The 21,980-nt window shown below is 42.6% G+C and overlaps 1 protein-coding gene across 1 annotated transcript in view; it reads left to right on the top strand.

Moving 5' to 3' along the window:
* Positions 1–15,807, top strand: part of PCDH7 (protocadherin 7) — a 421,851-nt gene extending 406,044 nt beyond the window's left edge. The window contains exon 3 of the mRNA XM_066632923.1: positions 11,404–15,807. Within this exon, the coding sequence (XP_066489020.1) occupies positions 11,404–11,783 (380 nt within the window). The 3' untranslated portion in view covers positions 11,784–15,807. The remainder of the gene's footprint in view (positions 1–11,403) is intronic.
* Positions 15,808–21,980: the final 6,173 nt, after the last annotated feature.

The raw sequence follows: 21,980 nt of genomic DNA, 5'->3' as shown, positions 1-21,980 counted from the left end.
TAGAGACTAGCATATATTGGAGGGTTGGTAGTCTGTTGGTAGTTCTGTGCAGTATTGAGAATGGACTGCAGTGGGTTATGAGATTAGCTCTGTTTTGGTATTTGTCTCTAGGGGAATACACATGCACAGGGTGATCAGAGGTCCTCTTTTTCTAGGTCATGTCCTCTTTTCTAGCCTCATATCCTGGAAAAGAACTTAAATGTCCTCCTTTTCCCTGTGAGCAGGCCCCTGCAAGCAGCACATAGACTTCTTGTAATTAATAAATTATATGTAATAAATTATATGTAATATAGTTTTAAATTTAATAACATAATGTAGTGTTTAACCACATGAAATCAATACACAAGTGTTATTAGCTTTTATTTTGTCATGTCCTATATTTCTGGGGGTGTCCTAAATTTTGGGGTACTTTGTCCTCTTTTGTGTTTATGCCATCTGGTCACCCTGGACGTGCATGATGGTTTTCTAGGAGCATGCCTGCTTAGACTCACCCCCTTCAAAGTTTCATATGTGGTCAGCCTCATCCTATCAAGGATTATGAATTGTCTGCAGCAACAATAACTGGAGCAGGAAGAGTCCTCCCTATGACTGTCACATTGAAACATGCTGTATCAGAAGGGCTGAGAGAGGGCAATCTTAGAAAATCCCCATGTGTCATTCTTTCCATGGAGATGAACTCCTGAAAAGCGTTATTTTATCAGTACTCTATCTCATGTTCCATGGGCATCTTGCTTAATCCAGCAGCTCCCAAACATACTGTGGTCATGGTGCCCTTCTTTCACAGCAGCCTCTTCCCGGCTCTCCCAGGTGCTGCCATCTTGGATTGCGCGAGATGTCATGAGAATTACACAAAATCTTGCATGATCCAAGATGACGACACCCAGGAGATCTGGGAAGATGGTGGTGCCCAGGAAAGCCAGGAAGAAGAGGCCACCGGGGACATCCCATGGCACCCCTGTGACTTTGCAGTGGAAGACAGTTTGGGAACCACTGGCTTAATCTCTCTTGGATAGTCTTAGTGTTGTATAAAGCAATAGTGAAAAAGAGGCCATGCCTGAAAAGGGATTTGTGGTGTATTGGAAATTGTTTCCCAGTCCCTATGAGGACAAAAGGTGTTTAAACGTACTCTAAATTAGACTTGTGCTTTGTGTTTAATAGATCTGAACTATCTTGTACTTTGTGCATGTCACTGGGAAATTTTTTGTCCCTATGGCCTCTGCAGCAGAATGTCCAGCTTTCTGGTTACTGCTGTTAATTAGCTTACTGAGGTCTATAATCAGGCAGCTACTCTGTGGAAACCTCCATCCAAACCTCATCTAAGAATCAAAGGCAAAGAGTTGGGGGGGGGAACTTATGTAAAAACCTCAAAACTGTTACCTTTCACATGCCCAATCTCATCTGATCTTGGAAGCTAAGCAGGATCAGGCCTGGTTAGTACTTGGATGGGAGACCGCCTGGGAATACTGGGTGCTGTAGGCTTATACCATAGTTTTTCGAGACTGAAGTTTGCCAACCAATGTTTTTTAAGACTTTCAAAAAGGTATACTGAAGTTATGTGCTTAGTTTTTGCTGCAAACGAAGTGGGTTTCGTGAAACCCACCCGGCATATGTGTCTTAGATAATATTTTTGCGTAAGTGCTCGTGGGTATGAGAATATCTTTGGAATATGAAAGCCTCAGCTCAGTTTTCAACTGTCCTAGAGTGTGTGTGTTAACTTCGCCAGTCAATCCAGAGGTGTGTTTGGAGTTAAAATATGGACCAGAGAGAAAGAGAGAGATTTTGTGATTGGAACAAGCAAACATATCCCCCAAGGCTGTTTTGCCAATTAGAGCAGATTGTAAAAATTTGTTTTTATTAATCATTGCTATTTAAAGCCATTTATTTGAGTGTTAAGGTCAGCAACAGAGATTGGTATGTTAGTTTTCTCGTGATGATTTACTGACTGCTGACAGGCAAAGCGACACATCTCATCCAATTAAGCTTGTCAGCTAACAGTGCACTCTCCAATGAAGTGTCTAAGTTTGGAAATGATTTCTTTATTAGAACAAAAAAAATCTGTGTCTTTTGCATGAGAATGAGATTGGATGCGGGTCCTGAAGCTTCAGAGAAGCAACTTGTAGCAAAGGTAGAATTCTGTTTATCTTGAAATCCATACTGGTGCCAGGATTGGGGGGGGGGGTCAAGAAAGATATCCTCAATCCATTGGCTGCTATCCCCATTTTGTTGAAATCCAAAGCCAAACTCTCTCTAATTTGATTGGGGCTGGATTGCATAGTAGTTAGGCACAAGCCACCCTGTACAGAGATGGTGATTTCGATTCCTTTAATTAGCAGTGGTAATCAGAAGGGGTGGATTTAATTACCTAGTAGATGAAATTGGTTTGGATGGGTAGATTGCATGAAATCTAATCCTAAGCATCATTAAGAACTCAAAATTGAATTAGGAACATGAACAATGAAAAGCGTATTGCTTTAATTTAAGGGCTAACATATCTGTGGAACCAAAGTGATATGCCATTATATTGGTTACACAAAAAGATCTTCAGTGTTGCAACACACTTAACATTTAAAACTTTCTACCAAAGCTGCTCTTTAAAAAAAAAAAAAAATCCCTTCTCAGCAAAGGTGCTCTTTTAAGAGACACTGTGCACACTTAAATAGATGCAACCGGGTTCACAGTGAGCACACTCCTAATGTTCATGCTTAAATGTAAGTGTGTGAATGGGCCTGTAAAAATGGGATTGTTAATGGAACTTAGAGCTGATCTATGCATTGCAGAAGGAGGTAATAGATTTCTAGATTGTACCACTTCAGACTGCTGGTGGAGAGAATGGAGAAAAAAAATATGTTTGACTGCTCTCTCGTGTAAAAGGGTTTCTCCTGTAGTGAGCTACAGCATGAAAGAAAGGTTTAGTGGAGTCTTCTCTTTGCTGTGCTAGCAAACAGGAAACATTTTGTGTGAGAGGCTTTTCAAAAATGACACCTCACTTGGTGACTATGGTTCAGGATTCTGTCACGGCATTTCTGTGTAATGTGTAGAACGGATCAAAGCAACTGGGAAGGAAGGGGAGATAATGAGGAAGCCAATAGTGAGAATTATTGGCAGGGCAGATCATGGTAATGAGTTGGGAGTGGACCAACCTAGTGTGGAAGCCAAGCCTGTGCCCACCACAGACAGTAGTTGGCAACCTTCAGTCTCGAAAGACTATGGTATCGGGCTCTGAAAGGTGGTTCTGGAACAGCGTCTAGTGTGGCTGAAAAGGCCGATTCGGGAGTGACAATCCCTTCCACACTGGGAGCAAGTGCAGTCTGTCCCTGGTCTGTCTCCCTGGCTATGGGCCCACCACAGACCCGTCGCATGAACTTCTGCATCTCTTAGTGGTGATCAGGACATGCCAACATTTATACAGATCTATGCTTGATAGCTGCATGGCGTGGTGATATACTCCCCAGTCTAGAAATCAGTGGTATTCAAACTGGGGTTTCGCGACGCCCCAGCCTGTGGGTCCTGGTCTCTGCCCCCTTAAGGGGCAGGGGTAGCCAGGAGACAGGGGGAAGGTAACAGCGGATTGCACTGCTCAGGGGGGCTGCAGGGGCTTGGGTGCACTTGCCCAAGCCTCCTGCAGCCTCCCAGGGGTGCGGGGAGCCCTGTGCAACCTTCGGCAGGGCTCCCCAGGTCAGGAAACGTGAAAGCGGAGCGATCGCGCCCTGCTGCGCAAAACCGGAAGCGGAGCACGATCGCTCCGCTTTCTCTTCTGATGGGACTGAAGGGACTGGGCTGCACCCTCCAGTCCCTGCAGCAGCCGCTCCTGTGTGCAGGGAGCCCTGCGCGAGCGCCTGCAGGGCTCCCCAGGTCAGGGAAAGGGAGAGTGGGGCGATCGTGCCCTGCTTCCAGTTTTGCGGAGGCAGAGCAGATCGCTCCACTCTCCCTTTCCCTGACCTGGGGCGCCCTGCAGGCGCTCGCGCAGGGCTCCCTGCACACAGGGATGGCTGCTGCAGGGACTGGTGAGTGCATCCCAGTCCCTGCAGCCCCCTGAGAGACGCGATCCTGGGGATCGTGTCACTGCCTTCCCCCTGCCCCTGCTGCCTCCCCCCGCCCCCGCAAAGACTTACTGCGGGTTTCAAACTCCCGGAGAGTTTGCTAGAAATGGTTAGAAACTATTCCAAATTGTTGCTAGGCAACCAGAAGAACTTCCCTCACACTTGGATCCAAAAATTGTTAGATCTCCGGCACTGCAGTGGTCAAGCAACCAAGGGAACAGAGAGGGAGAGAAGCATTTTTTCTCGGTGAAAATGCCGCTAACTGATATTTGCCGCTTCTCACCTTCCTTCCAAAACCATGAAGGAGAAAGAGCTCTGTCCGCCTTCTTTGGTCCCCACTGGCAGTTCTCCTTCCAAGATGCTGTTTTCTTCCCAAACCTTCCTTTGCTCGGGTTGGAATTCCACAGCTCTCGTACGACTTGATCTGTGATCCGCTTTTTTGATCATTCTTAGTTCTTTTTTTGCCGGTTCGGGGCCTAAATATAGATGAGGTGGAACCTGTAAGACAACTGCAATATTTTGAGGCCATGAATTATAACTGAGAAGAGAGCTTCAGCCCCAAAGGAGAGCTTTGAAGTTTCGGGTCTTGCAGTTTTACTTGCATGGTTTTTTTGAGGGCAGGGAGAGGATTAACTCAATGCACAACATCAAAAAGAGGAAATAAACCTGGAGCATTGTCTAAAAGGAGGTCTGGTGAGATAACCAGTAGGGGGACCTGAGTTGCAGGCCTTCTGAGAGCAAGCCTGGACCCTCTAAATTTTTTTTGAAAACTATAGGCTTTCTTGAAGTTCAGTTTTATGATTCTGTTGCCTGGTTTCATTCCTCCCCATTGCAGGGGTAAATCCAGTGGGTTTTTTTGTTTGTTTGTTTTTTTTTTTGGGGGGGGGGATGAGTACTACCTTAATTCTACTGCCCAATTCGAATGGGTGGGTAGACCTGGCCTCCCAGTTGAACTTTGGCCTCCGTGGCCAAGATTGGCTGGGCAGGTATATCTGGGCTGCTGCTCAGACTTGCACTTCAGATTTACCTGCCAGGTAGACATGGGTTCCCAGCCATGCTTGGGCTGCTCCCCATCCCAGCAGGTGTCCTTTCCTCTGGTGCAACAGTCTGTGGGGGGGCCACACACCCATGGCCCACCCTTGGATCTGCCCTTGCCCCACTGCCATAGGTCCCTGTACACCTTCCTTTTCCCAATAGCTGCATGAAAAAGCATCTACCATGAAATTTTTCTAGATTCCATTCTTCCTTCTTTCCCTACCTGCAGGTAAAAATCCAGAAATTACTCTTGCACCTGCATGCATGTGTGTGTGTGATGCTGGTTTTCAGTTCTGCGGGCAGCCTCTCATGCCAAACAGAATTCCATTCTGTAGGCTCTCCTGCAGTGACATCGCTAGAGGCTGTGGCGCCCAGAGCAGTGACACTGTAACATCACATAACATTGACATCACTTCCGGGTTCTCCTCTTTGGCAAACAGGAAACATTGGTGGCAGCAGTACCCTTGCAATCCTTGTGATCCAGTTGCTCTTCTCCCATTCCCCACCTCGTGTTTTGGTGGCCTTGCAATCTGGCTGCCACCCCTTCCTCCTCCTTTTGAGGCTCACTGAGAACATCGACAAGCTCAGCTTTAGTGGAAACTGCTCAGTGGCGCTCCTTTCAGATGGCGCCCAGGGTACATGCTGTACTTTAGGTGCGCCATTGCTTCCCTGCCCTTCAGAGCCAGCATTTCAGGAAACAGAGGAGGGTGCAGAAGAAAGAGGATGGCTTGAAATGTCTCTGTGCAGGGTCCTTTGGATCCTGGCCCTGAAATCTTAGTTTCAGATAATTTAATGGGAATGATCAGGAGCACACCCAGGAGATACTTAAAAGATTTCTCCTGGTGGTAGTAATGCGAATAATAAGTAACCACAATAAACCCAGCTTTCTAAATGGTCATTATTTAAGAATGAATTATAGACTCCATCAGAGAGCTTATCGAGAGGAGAAGTGATGGCAGGGATGTGTTTTGCCTTGTTCGTAGAAAACGCTAAGAGGATTTGCCTGCTTAAAAATCAAAGAGCATCATGTGTGCCTGAGTAATAAATTATTATCCGTGCTTCTTACCTTTGGGGAGAATTTCAGATTTACCATGATGAACAGCAGTGCTTTCCTGTTATGTTCTCCGCATACTGTGTACCACTCCCCAGCCGCAGTGGTTGAAGATAGTATGGGCTGACAAATGTCAACATATCTGTTATCCATCACTGCGGAAGAACAACAAAAGCTGTCAGTCTGAGCCAAAAATCTGAATTCAAAAGCCCTTGGAAAGCCAAACTCCAAGATAATAATGAAACAGGCAGCAGCAAATACTTAAAGTACTATCAAGTCACAAGTACAGATGACTAACAAGTGACTAAGCCTAGTATGTCTGTCTCTTGCCTTACATTCAATAGGGGAATGGTAATTAATCAAGCCAAAACAGGAAAAAGGACCATTGGAACAAGAAGGAAATAATAGAGCTGGGATTTAGACATTATTTACAGGCCTGTTGAAGTGGGCAATTAGTTGAGTGAAATGGAGAGTAATGGGTTAAAGCAATGGTTCCCAAACATTTTTGACTGGGAGCTTCCTTGACCATTGGCCATTGGCCTTGACCATTGGCCATGGATCCCCATTATGGCTACAATCCTATACTTTGTATAGGGCAGGTTTTTCCTGAGGATTCTGTTGCTCCCCTGACTGGTTTCCGCATCTGCCCAGGGAGCCACAGCTTACAGTTTGGGAACCGCTGGGCTTCTTCCAAGTCCCAGAGTGAGCTCCAAGCCAGTCCTTGTTGCCACAACTCATTCATTTTTTTCAATGCATATCGTTTACCTGTGGGTTGGGAATTATGGGCGGAGTGAGCTGAGCTGAATTGCTGCTTGGGGACTAGATCTGGCCGTAGGGCTCCCATTTGCGGATCAGCTGCATCAGTGCTGGAAAGTTGCTTAGGGATGTGCCCTTAGTTGAAGGAATTGGTACCCTCACACCAATGTACATGCGCTGTGTCCCATTTCCTGAAACTACAGTGCCCTACCTTAAGCTGCTACTTCCCTTTCTTTAATATCTATGTTGCTACTGCTGTTTTTGTCTTCAGAGCTAATCTTTTGGGTATTGTTGCCCCAATCCAATCTGGGCAATTAGACTACTGAAGCAGGACTGTGCTTGAAAAACACACTCCTGTTTGGTCCATTGTTGGATCGTGGCGTGCACATGCAACGGATGTAGGTAGTACTCAGTTGGCCCCCCACAGAACTTGCTGGATGCCTCTCTTGATATTGGCAGGATGCACATTCTGAGCTGCAGTCCATCTCCTGGCCTCTTTCATACTTCCAGTAAGACAAATAGTGAAGACCTTATTTGCAAAGATGCTTTGTGTGGCTGCGAATTGGCTTTAGGAAGACTGCATATATGGATTTTTTTTAAACTGTGATTTGAAATTTTCCTGCGTGTTAATTGTATTTTATGTGTTTTGTAACCTGCTTCGAAATGTTTGTAAAGAGGATAATAATAATTAATTATTAATATTATTAGTACTAATAGGATAGCATATTTGTATACATGTATGATGCTATTAAAAATGGTTAACGTAGGGCAACTAGCGTAATGCAGTCCTGCAAGGGCTGCAGAGTTCTTTGAGCCCCTCCCAGCTCCAATCTGGCCCCATAGTTATAATTGACTGTTGACTTCAATATGTGCAACTCAGTCTATTTCCTTCCAATCTAACCTTATAATTAACAAAACCAAAATGATTTTTTTTCTTTATTAAATAAAAAGACAGCTGAAACGAAGCACATTTTACAGTAACCAAAACAAAAGCTCAGAAGAGATTTCAGAAAGTGAATGTAACAGCACCTTGGGGAAAATAACAAATTAAATAAAAATTAGTGTTTCCTTCTAAATCCCTTGCAATTAGGACTTGCCCCCTTAAAGAAATCTCAATTAATTGTAGGCTTTGTCACTGAATAAATCTAATCTTAAAATTGTATAGGAACAAAACCATCATTTTGAACACAAAAGTGTCCTTTCTTTATTAAGTGACCTATGGATGTGTCTCAACCGCAACTAGAAGAGACATTCCTTCCTGTGTGTGAGAGAGAAAAGAACAGCATTGAAGTTGGCTCTTGCTAACTACATTTTATTTAATAAGCAATTATATTGAAAACAATGTAGGGGGGTTGCCTACATTAATTGGAGGCACCTTTTAGGACAATCAAAACATTTTTAATTGAAGCTCTCAATTTAAAAAAAAAAAAAAAACATCACTCATATCATGGCAGGAGTTCTGGCTCTCCTTTCTGAGAAACATTCCATACAGTAGGATCAGGAAGTTAGGGCCCAATCCTATCCAGTTTTCCAGTGCCAGTGCAGCTGTGCCAATGGCGCATGCACTGCATCCTGTGGTAGGGAAGCAGTCACAGAGGCCTCCTCAAGGTATGGGAACATTTGTTCCCTTATCTTAGGGCTGCATTGCGGTTGCACCAGAGCTGGAAAGTTGGATAGGATTGGGCCCCTAGCTCGCAAAAGCACATTACATTCACAACACACTGTCACATCACCAAGCACTTCCAACAATCAGACACCTACATGAACACATAGAGTGATTTTCTTTGCAAATGCAAATCATTGTCATTGCTTAAAACTGTTTGTGAGCTCCTCACCATTTCTTCTTGATGTCTGTTTTTTATTTTTTGTTAAATCTTGTAAACAATTATGCGCATTTAAATTTCATAGACTGTTTAACTAATGTTTCCATTGACCTAAGACTGGTGTCCATCGACCTTGCTCCTGAACAATTGAACAGACTGTGGGACTAACGGTGGGCTTTTGCAATGACCTTTTGAATTGATATTCTCTGTTCAGTTTCTCCTGGGTCATGAATGTGTCCTAACTTCAGTAAAGACTAATTGGCAGATCCATTGCTCATGGGTGAGCCACAGATGGGAATAAAACCCAAGCCAAGGGTGGGTGTTCGGCTGGAGGGGTGATTTTGATGACACACCTGTCTTTACAAGTTAAAAGTCATGGATACTATGCAGAGCACACTGAAAATATTTAAAGGATGGTTTTGCAGTTTGTGCATTAGATTAGCATGGGGGTTTGGTTGTTTCTGTCCCTGTAGCTGATGTTGAAGTGTATCCCAAACTTTTTCTAAATGTCAGATAAAGTATCCTAAAGGCTGAGGATATAAAAATCCAATCTTTGCTGGTACCCAAAATTTTGACCCAGGTGCCTGGATTGCAGAAGAGGAGAGTGAACCAGTATTTCCTCATTCCATGCATGCTGCATCATATAGAACTTAGAGCCCAATCCTGAGCTCGGGGTGACAGTTTCAGAACAGCCAGAACATAAATGCAAGTAGCTTAATAGATTTTTACAGTTGTAGGAAATATGAATAATGTTTAATTTTATATATCTTAAAAATAACACAGGCCGACACACATTTTGCTTCCTTAAACGTTACACCTATTCCTTGGTATATTTGGGATGCCGATTCCAAAAATGGCATCCATTTTGCCCTGTCACGTCTAGTTTTGGAGAGGCGGCATAGCCTCTTTAGCGAATGGTTCAATCCCAAGTAAAAAAGAAGCTGCTTGAACCATTCACTAATGAGGCTATACTACTCCAAAACTAGATGTGATAGGGCAAAACGGATGCCATTTTTGGAATCAGCACCCCAAATTCATGTCAAACCATCATAAAGTTTGGGAAAAACTTTTCTGACCTTCAATTTTGTAGGCCTGTGTAATTGAGTACAGGGCACAAAAGGTACAAATTTGTACACGGTATAAATGGTAGAATGCTACCTTTTTCCTTCTGCACAAATAAAAGCACAGCAGGGTTTTTGTTTGTTTTTTTAAATACAAGGTGAAAATTCACAAAGGACAAATGCCCCCCCCTCCCAGATTTTACCATTTAGCAGGAATGGAATCTAGCCAAAGGAGATCCTGTTAATTTTAGTTTTTCTATGAACTGCTGATCTATAGCAAAGGATTCCTAGCACCATCACAAAACTCCAGTTCCCAGAGTTCTTTTGGGAAAACCAAGACAATTAAACCACTTTCCAACTGGTTTATATTTGCAGTGCAAATGTATCCTTCTAAGGGCCCAAGTCCTATCCAATTTTCCAGGGCTGGTGCAGTAGTGCCAGTGTGGTGTGCGCTGCATCCTGTGGTGGAGGGGCAGTCACTGGGGCCTTCTTAAGGTATGGGAACATGTGTTCCCTTGCCATGGGGGCTGCAATTGTGACTACACCGGAGCTGGAAAGTTGGATAGGATTGGGCCCTAAGATTCTTCTTCATAATCTTGAATCAAATGACTTTCCTATCTTAGCCACTGTAACTATGTTAGAAGTTTATCAAGTAATTTGAAACTTAGAACTCCCAGTGTCAATTGGCTCCATGAACAATGAAAACTTTATTGCAGGTGTTAAGGACAAGTTGCAGGAGAATGATCTTGTTTCAACAAAGACATATATAGCTGTAACTGGTAAATCACCATGTTAGTTTGCTGCAGACAGTGTACATGCTCTGGATGTGGTCTCCAAACTGCATGTGATCTCAAAGCATGTACTAAAGTTTGTGTGGATGGTGGATGCCCCATCCTCTTCCAAGTCAGGAAAATGTATTCACCCTGCAATCTGTGCTGCAGTCATTCCCAGCCTATGTCCAAGTTCAGGTCCAAGTCCAAGTTCAGGATCAGCCTTGTGTGCTATGTGCTAGTGAATTTCTAAGTTGCTTCCAAAAGTTTCCCAAAAACAAACTTTAAAATCAAGTTGAAGGTTTCTTATCAGTCAAAATATCCGAGGTGAGCCTCAAAGGTTTTGATAAGATAAGCAGGATTTCTCAGAGACTTTTTCACACACTTCAAGATGGTCACCAGACTTTGCCCTGTGTAAAAATTCATGCAAATATAGCCCTTCCTCTTTGGGAAAAATATATTTTAAGGAAAGTAGAGCGTGTGGAGAGAATAATAGAGAATAATAGAATCATAGAGTTGGACATCTATTCCAACCCCCTGTCTGTAGTAGGATATCCTACTTGAGCATCTCCAGCAGGTGGTTGTTGAGGTCCTGCTTGAAGATTTCCAGGGAAGAAGAACCCACCACTTCCTTCGCCAATCTATTCCACTACCAAACTGCCATAACAGTCAAAACTTTCTTCCTGATGTCCAGCCAGAATCTCCTCTCTTGCAGTTTGTACCCATCAACGCTAGCAAACTTTTTATCTAGATATGGGTTTTTAAGAACAGCTTGCCAATGCAGAACCAACCTTTAAACACATCTCTGCTTAACCTCTGGTGGCCATAACCAAGAACTAAAGTCACTTCTTGTTCTTTTGTTTGTAGATTCAAGACCTTTACCAGATGTAGCCCTGACTGGAAAGTGCACTCGGGAATGTGACGAGTACGGCCATTCGGACTCCTGCTGGATGCCTGTCCGCACGTCCCCTGAAAGGAAACCGAAGAGCCAGCCAAAACTCTCCACTTTCATGCCTGTTGACGAACGGGGCAGTCAAGAGAAGCTGGCCAACGGAGAAGCCTCCCTCATGGGTGACCGCAACAGAAACCTCCTTAACAAAAAGTTGACCTCATCCTATGAGACCTTCAGCCCAGCTAGTTTCAGCAAAAGTGAGGAAGCCAATCCTGAAGATATTCCCCTCACACAGACAGGGGAATACAAGCCATCTCCAGTCAACACTTTAACTAGAAGAGAAGTTTATCTTTAGGCTGCAAAGAAGCAACAAAACGGTTCTCTCACATATTAGAAGGGGATAAAAGGAGAAAAAAAAAATATTAAGGGAAAAAACCCCTACAAATCAAAACAATTTTAACTGAAAAAAATAAAGTGTATTGAAAAAAAGAGGGGGCTACCAAAGAGACGAAAGCTTGGCCTGCCACTTCTTCATCCACGCCAGGCATTTACGTATCCTGTCTGCCTGACTATACTGTACAATGTAGAAACCATTGTTGTTCCCGCATGCCTAACAATCCCCCGCTCACCAATCTTTGTTTTCCCGAAATTAATGGTTGTAAATTCCTTTCAAGGTAACAAGTCTGAAACGGAAAAAGAACCACAGAAACTGTTGTTACCTCCCCTGCGCCCTCCCCCCCACTGCTGCAACATTGTTTAAATCACTCTAATTCTGGTTTGGTGGCCATCTGACTTGTTTGAGGGGGGAAAAAAACAGGTCAGGGGAAAATGCTTATTATATATGTGTGTTAACGTATATATAAATATCTATATATTCCCAGGATATCATCTGACTATTGCTGGTTCCCATCAGAGATGAGCCTTCCGACACCCTCCAATGTCAAATATATAAAGGGATTACTTTAAAAAATACACTTTGTGAAGATTACAGCTTTAATACTGTCCTGTGGCTAAAATAGCAGAAATATATTCAACCTGAGATTGTATTCCAAAACATGACATATTCCCTATAATTGTGAACTTGGCAGTTCAGTTTTATCCATAGAACAACTATCTCTGCTTTCATCCCTCTTTCTACCATTCCCTACTCCTCCTCCTCCTCCTCTCTCTCTCTCCATGTTAACATCAACAAAATAATATGTATCATAGCATACTAAGGATAAATTACTAAGCCAGTGTCACTTTTTTACAAGGCCAACTTTAAAGCATGGATGACCATAGTAACTAAAAGGCCAAAGAACACACTATGGATCAGGGGAATTGCTCTTTGGTCTTGACTTAGTCAATCTGGCACAGACACACGCACAAACACACACACAAGCGTATTTTCCACATGCATTTGCACAGCAGTTTGACACTGCAAGCCCATACAACGTAGTTTCTGAAATGGATTTTAGGTGAGTGCCCAAAGGGACTGCTAACGTGAGCTTGCTGGTAACGGCATAATCATCGGATGCTATATTAATATGATTTTCCAAGTTTAAGACTATGTTTCCTTTAGAAGGTTTCAAATCCATCCAGGAGGCCAGCACTCTTTGAGGGGGAAATCTGAAAGACGAGTAAGGTGATGGATAGCAGTGGGAAGAATATGCTTCAAGTCAAGTACGACACTGTTTTCGTTGAGAGTGGATGCTGAATCTTGGGTTGTCAGGATTCCAGGTTAATGGTTTGCTCCTGGCAAAAGGCATTATGCAGGTTTTCTTGAAACAGAAGTGCATTTAAGCTGAGTCCTGTGCAATACAAAACCAGTGTTGAGACTCAAGGTGACCGGTAGTCTTGACTGACGTCACTGCCAACATGCTCTGCGCAAAATGGTTTTGTCTGTGACGAGTTACAAAGAATCCAAAACTGATCGTGACAGTGCAGAGCTCTGGGGTGTGACAAGTTCTCATAGTTTGCACTATATAAAGCGGTTAGAAAAATGGACCAGATAATATTTTGTGCAATAAGAAGTTACAGAGTGCGTAGAATCTGAGTTATTTCTATTATGATAATGATGTAGTAATACAGAATGACTGAGCTTGGACATTCACATGAAACTGACAATCGGTCAATGCGGCGGGGACAGCTTGAGAAGGGTCACAAGGAGAAACCAAACCCCTCTGGTTGTTTAACTTGGCATTAAAGCATGACTAGATGGTTCTAGTAGATTGTAGTGACAAAGGTAGCTTTGGGTAGTTTCTTGCTTTAAAAAAATGACATAAGATATAATGTTGAACAGTCTGAAGTATGGGCTGATGGTTTGGTACAAACTCATCACAACTTTTGTCTTTTGAACTCTTATAGCAAAGTGCCCTTTTTCATCCTGCGTGCATCTTCCTTACATTTTGTTTTTGTTCTTTATTTTGAAATGCGTTTGCATGTAACAGTTACAAGTGGGGACAAGATAGTAAGGGGGAAAAATGTGAAAGATTAGGAGTGATTTGTCATTCGAATGTTTCATTTTTTAATTACCGAATTTTAAAATTTTGATTTGATTGGGAGACTGCCTAAATAAATAAATAAATTCCTGTACTGTATCACTTTTTAAGTATCTGTTAAGGGCAAATTGCTTCTTGAGATATCTACAAATCTACAAAGCTTACAAATTTCTTGCAGGTTTCTACAATGACAACAAAATTGCATTGCCCTAGTGCTCCACAGAACTATTTTTTTTTTTAAGTAAAATCCTAATTTATTAAATAAACACTTGAAGACTAAATAACTAAATAAGAGAAATTAAACTGTTTATCTTATGAGGCTCTTTTCTAGAAAGCCAATGCAGGTCAAAGAAGGCCTTCAAGATTATATGGATTGGCAGCCATTTCCTATTTTGTATACTACAAGGCAAAATGTGATTGAGGAGTTTACCTAATTTGTTCATGGAGCTATGATGGGTGCAGAAGACGAGAAAAAAATTCAGTATACTTGTACACATTTGCGATAATTCTAGTAAAATCTAGCCATTGAAACATAGCCAACTGCTTCTTATGACCCAGCATGAGAGACACACATATTTTTGTGGTGGTTTTTGTTGTTTTTCTTTTCATTTAAAATTAGTTAAATCTGGTGACACTCCATATATAGAGTGCTTTTGTAAAAAAAAAAAAATCAATAAAATGAAAATGAAAAATTTTAGAGTGAATGCAAAATATGCAACTGTGCCTTTTATACCTGTTGTTATGGTAAAAAAAAAATGGTGGTTGGGGTTGGACACTGAAGATTAATGGGCTATTCCCACCTTTTTGAACCTGTATATTAAACCATGTTTATTTTCTGAGAGATGAAAAAAAATGATATATTAAAAAAAATGCCTTCTACCAAACTCAGATAATGGACCAGTCTTAAATATCATTCATGATTAAAAACGACAATGCTGTTTTGGGATGTGACATTCGTTGTCTAAAGAAAACTAGAGGTTTCAGTAGACAACATAATTTAGCAAGAAGTTATCTGACAGAGAAATGGATGTTGGTTTTTTTGTTTTTTTAAAAAATTGCATTTAGTAGTCATCTCGTTTTCATTTCACAACGCAAGAATTGTACGTACTGTTTTCGTTTAATTCTGCAAGCAGCTCGAAGGAGAACTCTGCATGCATTTTTACGTTGGACACATTTATAGATTGATGCATCACTTATGCAACGTTATACGAATTAGAAAATGTCTGTATTAACTTCAGCCTAAACACTAATGACCATTCCAACCTCCAGATCTGCTAATATTTAGTCAAGATAATTTCCGACTGGCCTGCTGCCTGAGTTTTTTTTTTCAGAAAACAAAGGTAGATGTTATTTTTCTGTGGGGGAAGAACTCAAAATGAGAGATGGAAGGTGCTTGGCTGAAAGACTACCCTGGGAAGTTGTCACATAGTCAAACAGAGATGTAGGAAAATGGAGACAGAGGGGCAAAATGAAACTACCGTAGAGTCCACCATCACTAAGAGACTTTTACAGCATTTGAAGAATGGGACAGTTTGCTTTTGTTCCACCATTGATAAAGATCCAATGTTTCCATAAGTACTGAGAGGAGATGGACAAAGGTAGTGATGAACTTGGTCCCAACATTTAAGTTGGGCAGTTGCCTGAAGAGCTTACCAATTGGAAGAAGGCATCATTTTCCAGCTACCTGGGGTACACTTTCAGACATTTCCTGAATTTTGAAGCACTTACATTCAGTGTGGTTACGATCCGTTTGTACAATTAATCATTGACTATTGTTCTGCAACTTGGATGTTGATAGTGAAGCAGAGAACAATTTATCATTGTTTATTATGAGTCACTATGCACGCAACTATGCTAAAAGAAAAAAAAAACATGGCAAAAATGTATTCAACGCTAGTCCACCTCTATTTATGAAAGATTTTGCATAATTTAATTTGCTTTTGTACAGTTTTATGTAAATAAATTGCTTGTCATTTTTGTCTCTGCAAATTAAAATATAACATGTTCAAATGGCCACCCACTTGTATGCTTTCTAAGAGGAGCAGAGAACAAAATGGGAGAGTCACATGCACGATGGGTTTGAGATGCAGAGGTAGGGGATTCCTTAGAGTCACGATTTTCCAACAGTAGTTCTCTCAGTCACTGCAGATCAATCTTTTTAAATGTGATTCACATGGGGAGCAGTTGCACAAATGTAAGGCTAACAGTTCAATCCTATGAATGCTTAATCAAGGGCAAATTCCATTGAGGTCAATGGGGCCTACTCCCAGGTAAGTGCATATTGAACTACAGCCTAAAAGATGTGCACTCATCCCAATCTCAGAACCGTTTTTCTACTCCATCTTATCCCAAGGAACATACCCATATTGAAATGGTTCATCAAGCAATTAATAGACTTTTACTATAGTATAGGCCAGTGGTGGCCGAGCTTTCAACGTTAGGGCCCCTGGACCTTTAACAATTGCGTAGAAGAGGGCATTTCAAGCTGGTGTCATCTGTGAGATTACAAGTTGCTGAAATTCCCTCTTCTATACAATTGTTAAAGGTCCAGGAGCCCTAAAGTCAAAAGCTTGGCTACCCTTCATTAGACTTTCATGTCTAATCTGGAAATAAAGATATTTCTTCTTTTCTCTACCCCATTTTTGTAGTTCTCTAGAAGGTGGTAAATAAGTAAATCTTCCTAGTTGTCCCCTCTTTGGCTTGTAGATCAGTGGTCAGCCACCTACAGCCCATGGGCTGAATCCAGCTCCTCCCAAGTCATCCGGCCTGCTCAAAGCTCAGCTTGGGATGCAAAAACTCCTGCCAAATTCATAAGTCTGGGCAGGCAACTCTACCTTTCCCTGTCTGGCCTTTGGCAAATTGGGCTAAAGGCATTGCCTCCCAAGTCGAGCTCTGCCCTTTTCTGGCAACTCAGAAGTTTGATAACATTATCACTGAATGCCTGGCCACTTTGCCAACCCTTGTTGTAGAGTAGAAATCTAGATCAATCTAGATACATTGAGATAGCCATGAAAATGTTCCATAGTAAGTCACATAGGTGATTCTGCCTCCTCTCTGATTATATAATTCCAATTCCACCTATTCTGTTTCCTGCCTTCCATTGTTCTAATTTCCCAGCAAAAATATGATGTTTGCCTCTGCTTCTTTCCCCCCTGAATGACTGTACAGTAGGATTTGGGAGGATTGGAAATGTGTGCTGGACATTTGTTCTTCCTGCTACAGTATATAGAACCTTAGAACCTTAGAGTCTTCAAAGCACTTTGCATACCTTATCTCTGTTACTCTGATACTGGACTTATGACAAAAGTGAGAACCAAAAGGTAAGTTTCCTGGGTCACAACTTAGTCCCTGAGCCACAGTGAGCACTGCTTTGCTTGATCATTTCAAAGAACTGAGCATATATAATCATCCTCTTCCTGATTTGAAATGGCAAAGTTATCTGTTGGTCCAATTCTAATGAGGGCCTGGGCTGGCAGAATGCGTGTTGCCCCCGTACGCGCTGTTGCAAAAGCGACTCAAAGTGCTTTGCAATAATGCAAAGCCCAGCAGTGGGAAAGCAAGAGCCTTCCTGCTGTTCAGTAGTGATTGACAGAAGACCTGTTGGACAAGGTAAGTCCAGCATGTGGACAGGCAGGGAACTGGGGGTTTAATGGGGAAGAGGGAGGGTGGAATGGGGTGGAAATAAGGGCAGAATGTAGGCGGATCAAGCCCAGGAGGGGGCAGGATCAGTGGCACCAGTGTATGGCATATCCAAACCCCCTTCCTGGGCCTGACCCACTTTCGCACATCAATGTGAACTTGCACCTATGATATTGCTGGCGCAAGTCCAGGTTGACCTATTATGGGCTGCTGGGGCTTATCCAGGGCAAGGGGAGACATGTCAACTTACCCAAAGGTAAGATTTTTCTGGAGGGAAACTCCATTATGGGTTACAAGCCATGATGTGTATGTGCAACCTCCTGGTTTTAGAAATGGGCTATGTCAGAAGGCCAGGTGCAAGGGAGGACATCAGGATGCAGGTCTCTTGTTATCTGGTGTGCTCCCTGGGGCATTTGATGGGCCGCTGTGAGATACAGGAAGCTGGACTAGATGGGCCTATGGCCTGATCCAGTGGGGCTGTTCTTATGTGTGATGTGGGTGTGATGTGGACCAAACCAGCACCGCTGCATCACCACATAGGGATTTACATTGGATCGGGCTATGTATGTATTTGTGATTTTCTTATCTGACCGCTGAAAAGAATTAATTTGAATCATAAGTCTGTTAACCACTCATCATGTGGTCCTGCCACCCTCTAGAGCAGGGGTTCTCAAACTTCACGAGAGTGAAACTCCTGAAGTAAGTCTTGGCAAGGGAGGGGCGAAGGCAGCGATGCAATTCCCAAGATTGTACTGCTGCTGGGGCCAAAGGGGTGGTTTACTTACAGGGGAATGCAGCGGGCTCCAGGAGGTGCAGGGAGCCCTGCAGGGCTCTCTGCAGGGCTCCCCAAGTTGTGGAATAGTAAAAATAAGCAATTGGAAACCACTTCTAGTTTGGAATCAATGGGGATCTCCGGTTTGCGATACTGGGGATCACATTGCTGCCTTCCCCTGCCCCTTAAAGGGCCAGATGCAGAGGCTCTCAGGCTGGGGCATTGTGGCACCCCAATTTGAGAACCTCGGCTTTAAAGTGATTTACACTAACCTCTGTGTCATGCCCCTCCTGACATGTGCGCAGTTCCTTACACCCGCCTTAGAATTTTGTGTAGTGCTACACTGCTGTGGTGAATTTCTTGGTCCTTCTGTATATACGAATAAAATTGGGATAATGGCAGCACTCATCATTTTATTTAATATTGAAAGGAAATATCCATGCTTACAGCTGTGTCACATTTTGCTTACTATATATGGTGGGAAGTACATAAGTTATTGCAATTTCCCATACCATCAAAAGAGGTGAGTGTATGAACTGGCCTGTGAGTCTTTTTTCCCCCCTCTTGCTATTCTTTTGCTTTTTGTGTATATTGATGTTAATTTAGAAGTTTGGTAATAAACATTTTGAAAGGGAGATAATAATTTGCAAAAACCCTATTCATGTCTCCTTCATGCAATGATTTGGATAATAATCTATCCCTTTTCAGGAGCCAAAAATACAGTTGTTATAACTTAAATGGTTCAGGGCCCAATCCTATCTAGTTTTCCAGTGCTGGTGCAGTTGTGTCAGTGGGATGTATGCTGTATCCTGTGGTGAAGGGGCAGTCACTGGGGCCTCCTCAAGGTATGGGAGCATGTGTTCCTTTACCACAGGGCTGCATTGTGGCTTCACTAGAGTTGGAAAGTTGGATAGGATTGGGCCCTCATTCTCTTGTTTTTTTGTTTGTTTTTGGAGACACACATAAATTAATGTTGCATGTGCATTTCCTTTTGTTTAATAAAGGCCAGAGGCTATAGGAAAAATGAGGAATAAAGATCTTACAGGTGAGGTATAATCCATAGGCTTAAGGGTTCTTTTCTGTACTTAAGTTTTCTATGATGTTGAGTTCAAAAGTGAACTTGAAATGTTTCAACCAACATTTCAACTTTTGCCAATGTTTGAATGTATACAGAATTTGATTTGAGCACTCTTTTTTTTTTATTTTTTCTTTTTATAACCAAAACCACCACCTGCCTCTTTGCTTGGGTCTCCAAGGCGCTGAACATTCTCACCTAACTGATCTCATAGGAGAAGATGGTAAAGCATTTTTCTGCTTGGCTCCAGCAGCAGTGTAGCTAAGGGGGCAAAGGGGTAAATGGCTCTGGGTACCACGCCTTGAGGGGGTGCCAACCTGCACCCCCCAACGGCAGACTTGAGCTGGAAAAGTGACCTTCTGAGGCTCAGAAAGGCTGATTGCTGCCTTCCTGAACCTCAGAAGGTCTTCCGAAGGTCTTATAAAGGCATTTCTGGTTTTTTTCAAAAGGCAAAAACCAGAAGTGCCTTGCTAAGGCCATCTGAGGCAGGGGCTGTTAAAAAAATTTGTGCTTCCAGGTACCAGATGGCATAGCTACTCTGCCAGGCTCCAGAAAATACAAGAGCATATTTGCCTTCTATTCAGTCAGTGTTTGGAGGAGGAGAAGACTGAACACTCCACAGTTGAATTCAAGGGGAAAAATGGGCAGTGTCACAAGAGGAAGAAAAAGAACTCGCTGTGACCCAGTGAGCTGGATGCATAGCTGGGTTCCACCATTGACTATGGAAGGCAAAGAACAAGGAGAGAAGTCAGTCCATAGCCATCAGCAAAGAGAATCCTGCTGAGTCCATGGTATTGACTTACTGAGTTGTAGCCGTAATCACTAGACTGAATAAGATTAATTAGCATATCACAGTAGTAGAGAAGATTCCAGTTGTGTTTGGGGAACTGCTGTCACAAATCCAAAGGGCAAAAAAGAAAAAAAGAAAAAAGGAAAGCAGATAACATAGCTATCAAACAGTATAAATATTATATAACTAACAAAAGAAAATGTCATATTTTCTTTGACTTTTTCAGGTTGACTAGAAAATAGATGTATTTAATCACTGCATTTAAGCAGTTTTTATCACACCTTTTCCCCCCGCAACGAGGCGCTCAAGGCACATGTCAGTGATAGAAAATTCTTCTTTTTTTTTTTTCCTTTGATAAACTTCAGGTTGAAGTACTTGTGATACGCACAGCCCAATCTTACCTAAAACCCCCACCACCAGTGCAGCTGCACTACTGGAGTGTGTGCTGTATCATGCAGGGGTATAGCCGCGGAGGTATTCTTCGGGCAAGGGAACATTTGTTCTCTTGCTTTGGGGTAGGCCTCTGCTGCTGTGATGGGTCAACTCAGTCCTGTGCGCCAGTGATTTTGCTGGTACAAGTCCAAGTGGACCGGGGAAGGTGGATCCAGGCTGGGAAGGGGGATAGGGTACTGGCTCCCCCCCCCAATTCTGACCCCTTCCCTGCCCCAGCACACTGTTCTGTCCATTGCCCAACCACCACATATTCCCTCCACCAACATATAAGGGCTATGACTTCTCTGGAAGGTGCTGGCATGTGGCACTTGTAGCAGCATCCTGACTCCACAGAATGGTGGTGGCATTTTGCAACACTATAACGCATACTTTAGTGTCAGAACATGAGTTCCGGCAGCAGAGTGGGCCCATAGAATTGGGCCATTAGTCACACATAATTTTCCTTCATTTTTTTTTTAAATGGAGGAAACAGCCATGGAACTTTGCAGATGGCAGGAGTACAGAAAGGGCCACTATACCCTTTCCCTTCCAGCCATCTTTGCATGATGTTTAGCTCTTTACAGACTACTGTTCCCCATAAATTTTCTCTCATGTGTCCAAAAACAGCTTGAGGAAGTGATTTTCAGTGAACTAAGATGATCTGTTCAGAACTGCAACTTCTCGTAGCTGCTTTTCATTACAGACCCACACACACAGTGTAGTTTTATCCTTAGGATGCATTTGTATGGGATTGTTTTTTAATCATTTGCTACATCTCATTCCTATGGACTCTAAGTGCTAAGAGTGTGACATAACCTTGAGAACTGGCCTTAAAAGCCATAGATAACAATGATTCTAGGATTAAGAAGACTTGAGAGAGGATTTAACGCATTTATTAATTCACTTATCTACCAAAAAGCATGGAATTTGTAATTTAAGGCAGCAGGTGAGCTATGAGCAGTTCTACAGCAGTGGTGTCAAATATAAAGCCCGTGGGCCGAATGAGGCCCCTGTGAGCAATTTATTCAGCCCCTGTTATAATTGGGTGCTCCCAGTTTGATAATTAGCTGCCTCTCCTAGCTGCCTTTGGTGTGGTAGAAAGGTGGGATCAAAATCCAATAAATAAATAAATAGGACTCTCTCACATCTTAAAAATATGAACAAGATTTGCACATTTTCTTTTGTGCAGCTAATGAGTTTCTATGGGAGAAAAAGGTCTTATTTCTGGTTATCATTTGCTTAGTGACGTCACTTTCTGCTTAATGATGTCACTTCCAGCCCTCAACAGGTACTATTTATGCTAACTTCAGCCCCTGTATGAAATGAGTTTGACATCCCTGTTCTACATTGTTATTCTACATTGT

The sequence above is a fragment of the Tiliqua scincoides genome, chromosome 6 (genome assembly GCF_035046505.1).
Source record: "Tiliqua scincoides isolate rTilSci1 chromosome 6, rTilSci1.hap2, whole genome shotgun sequence".
In the NCBI taxonomy this organism is placed as follows: Eukaryota; Metazoa; Chordata; class Lepidosauria; order Squamata; family Scincidae; genus Tiliqua; species Tiliqua scincoides.
This window is presented reverse-complemented; position numbering and strand designations above follow the sequence as displayed.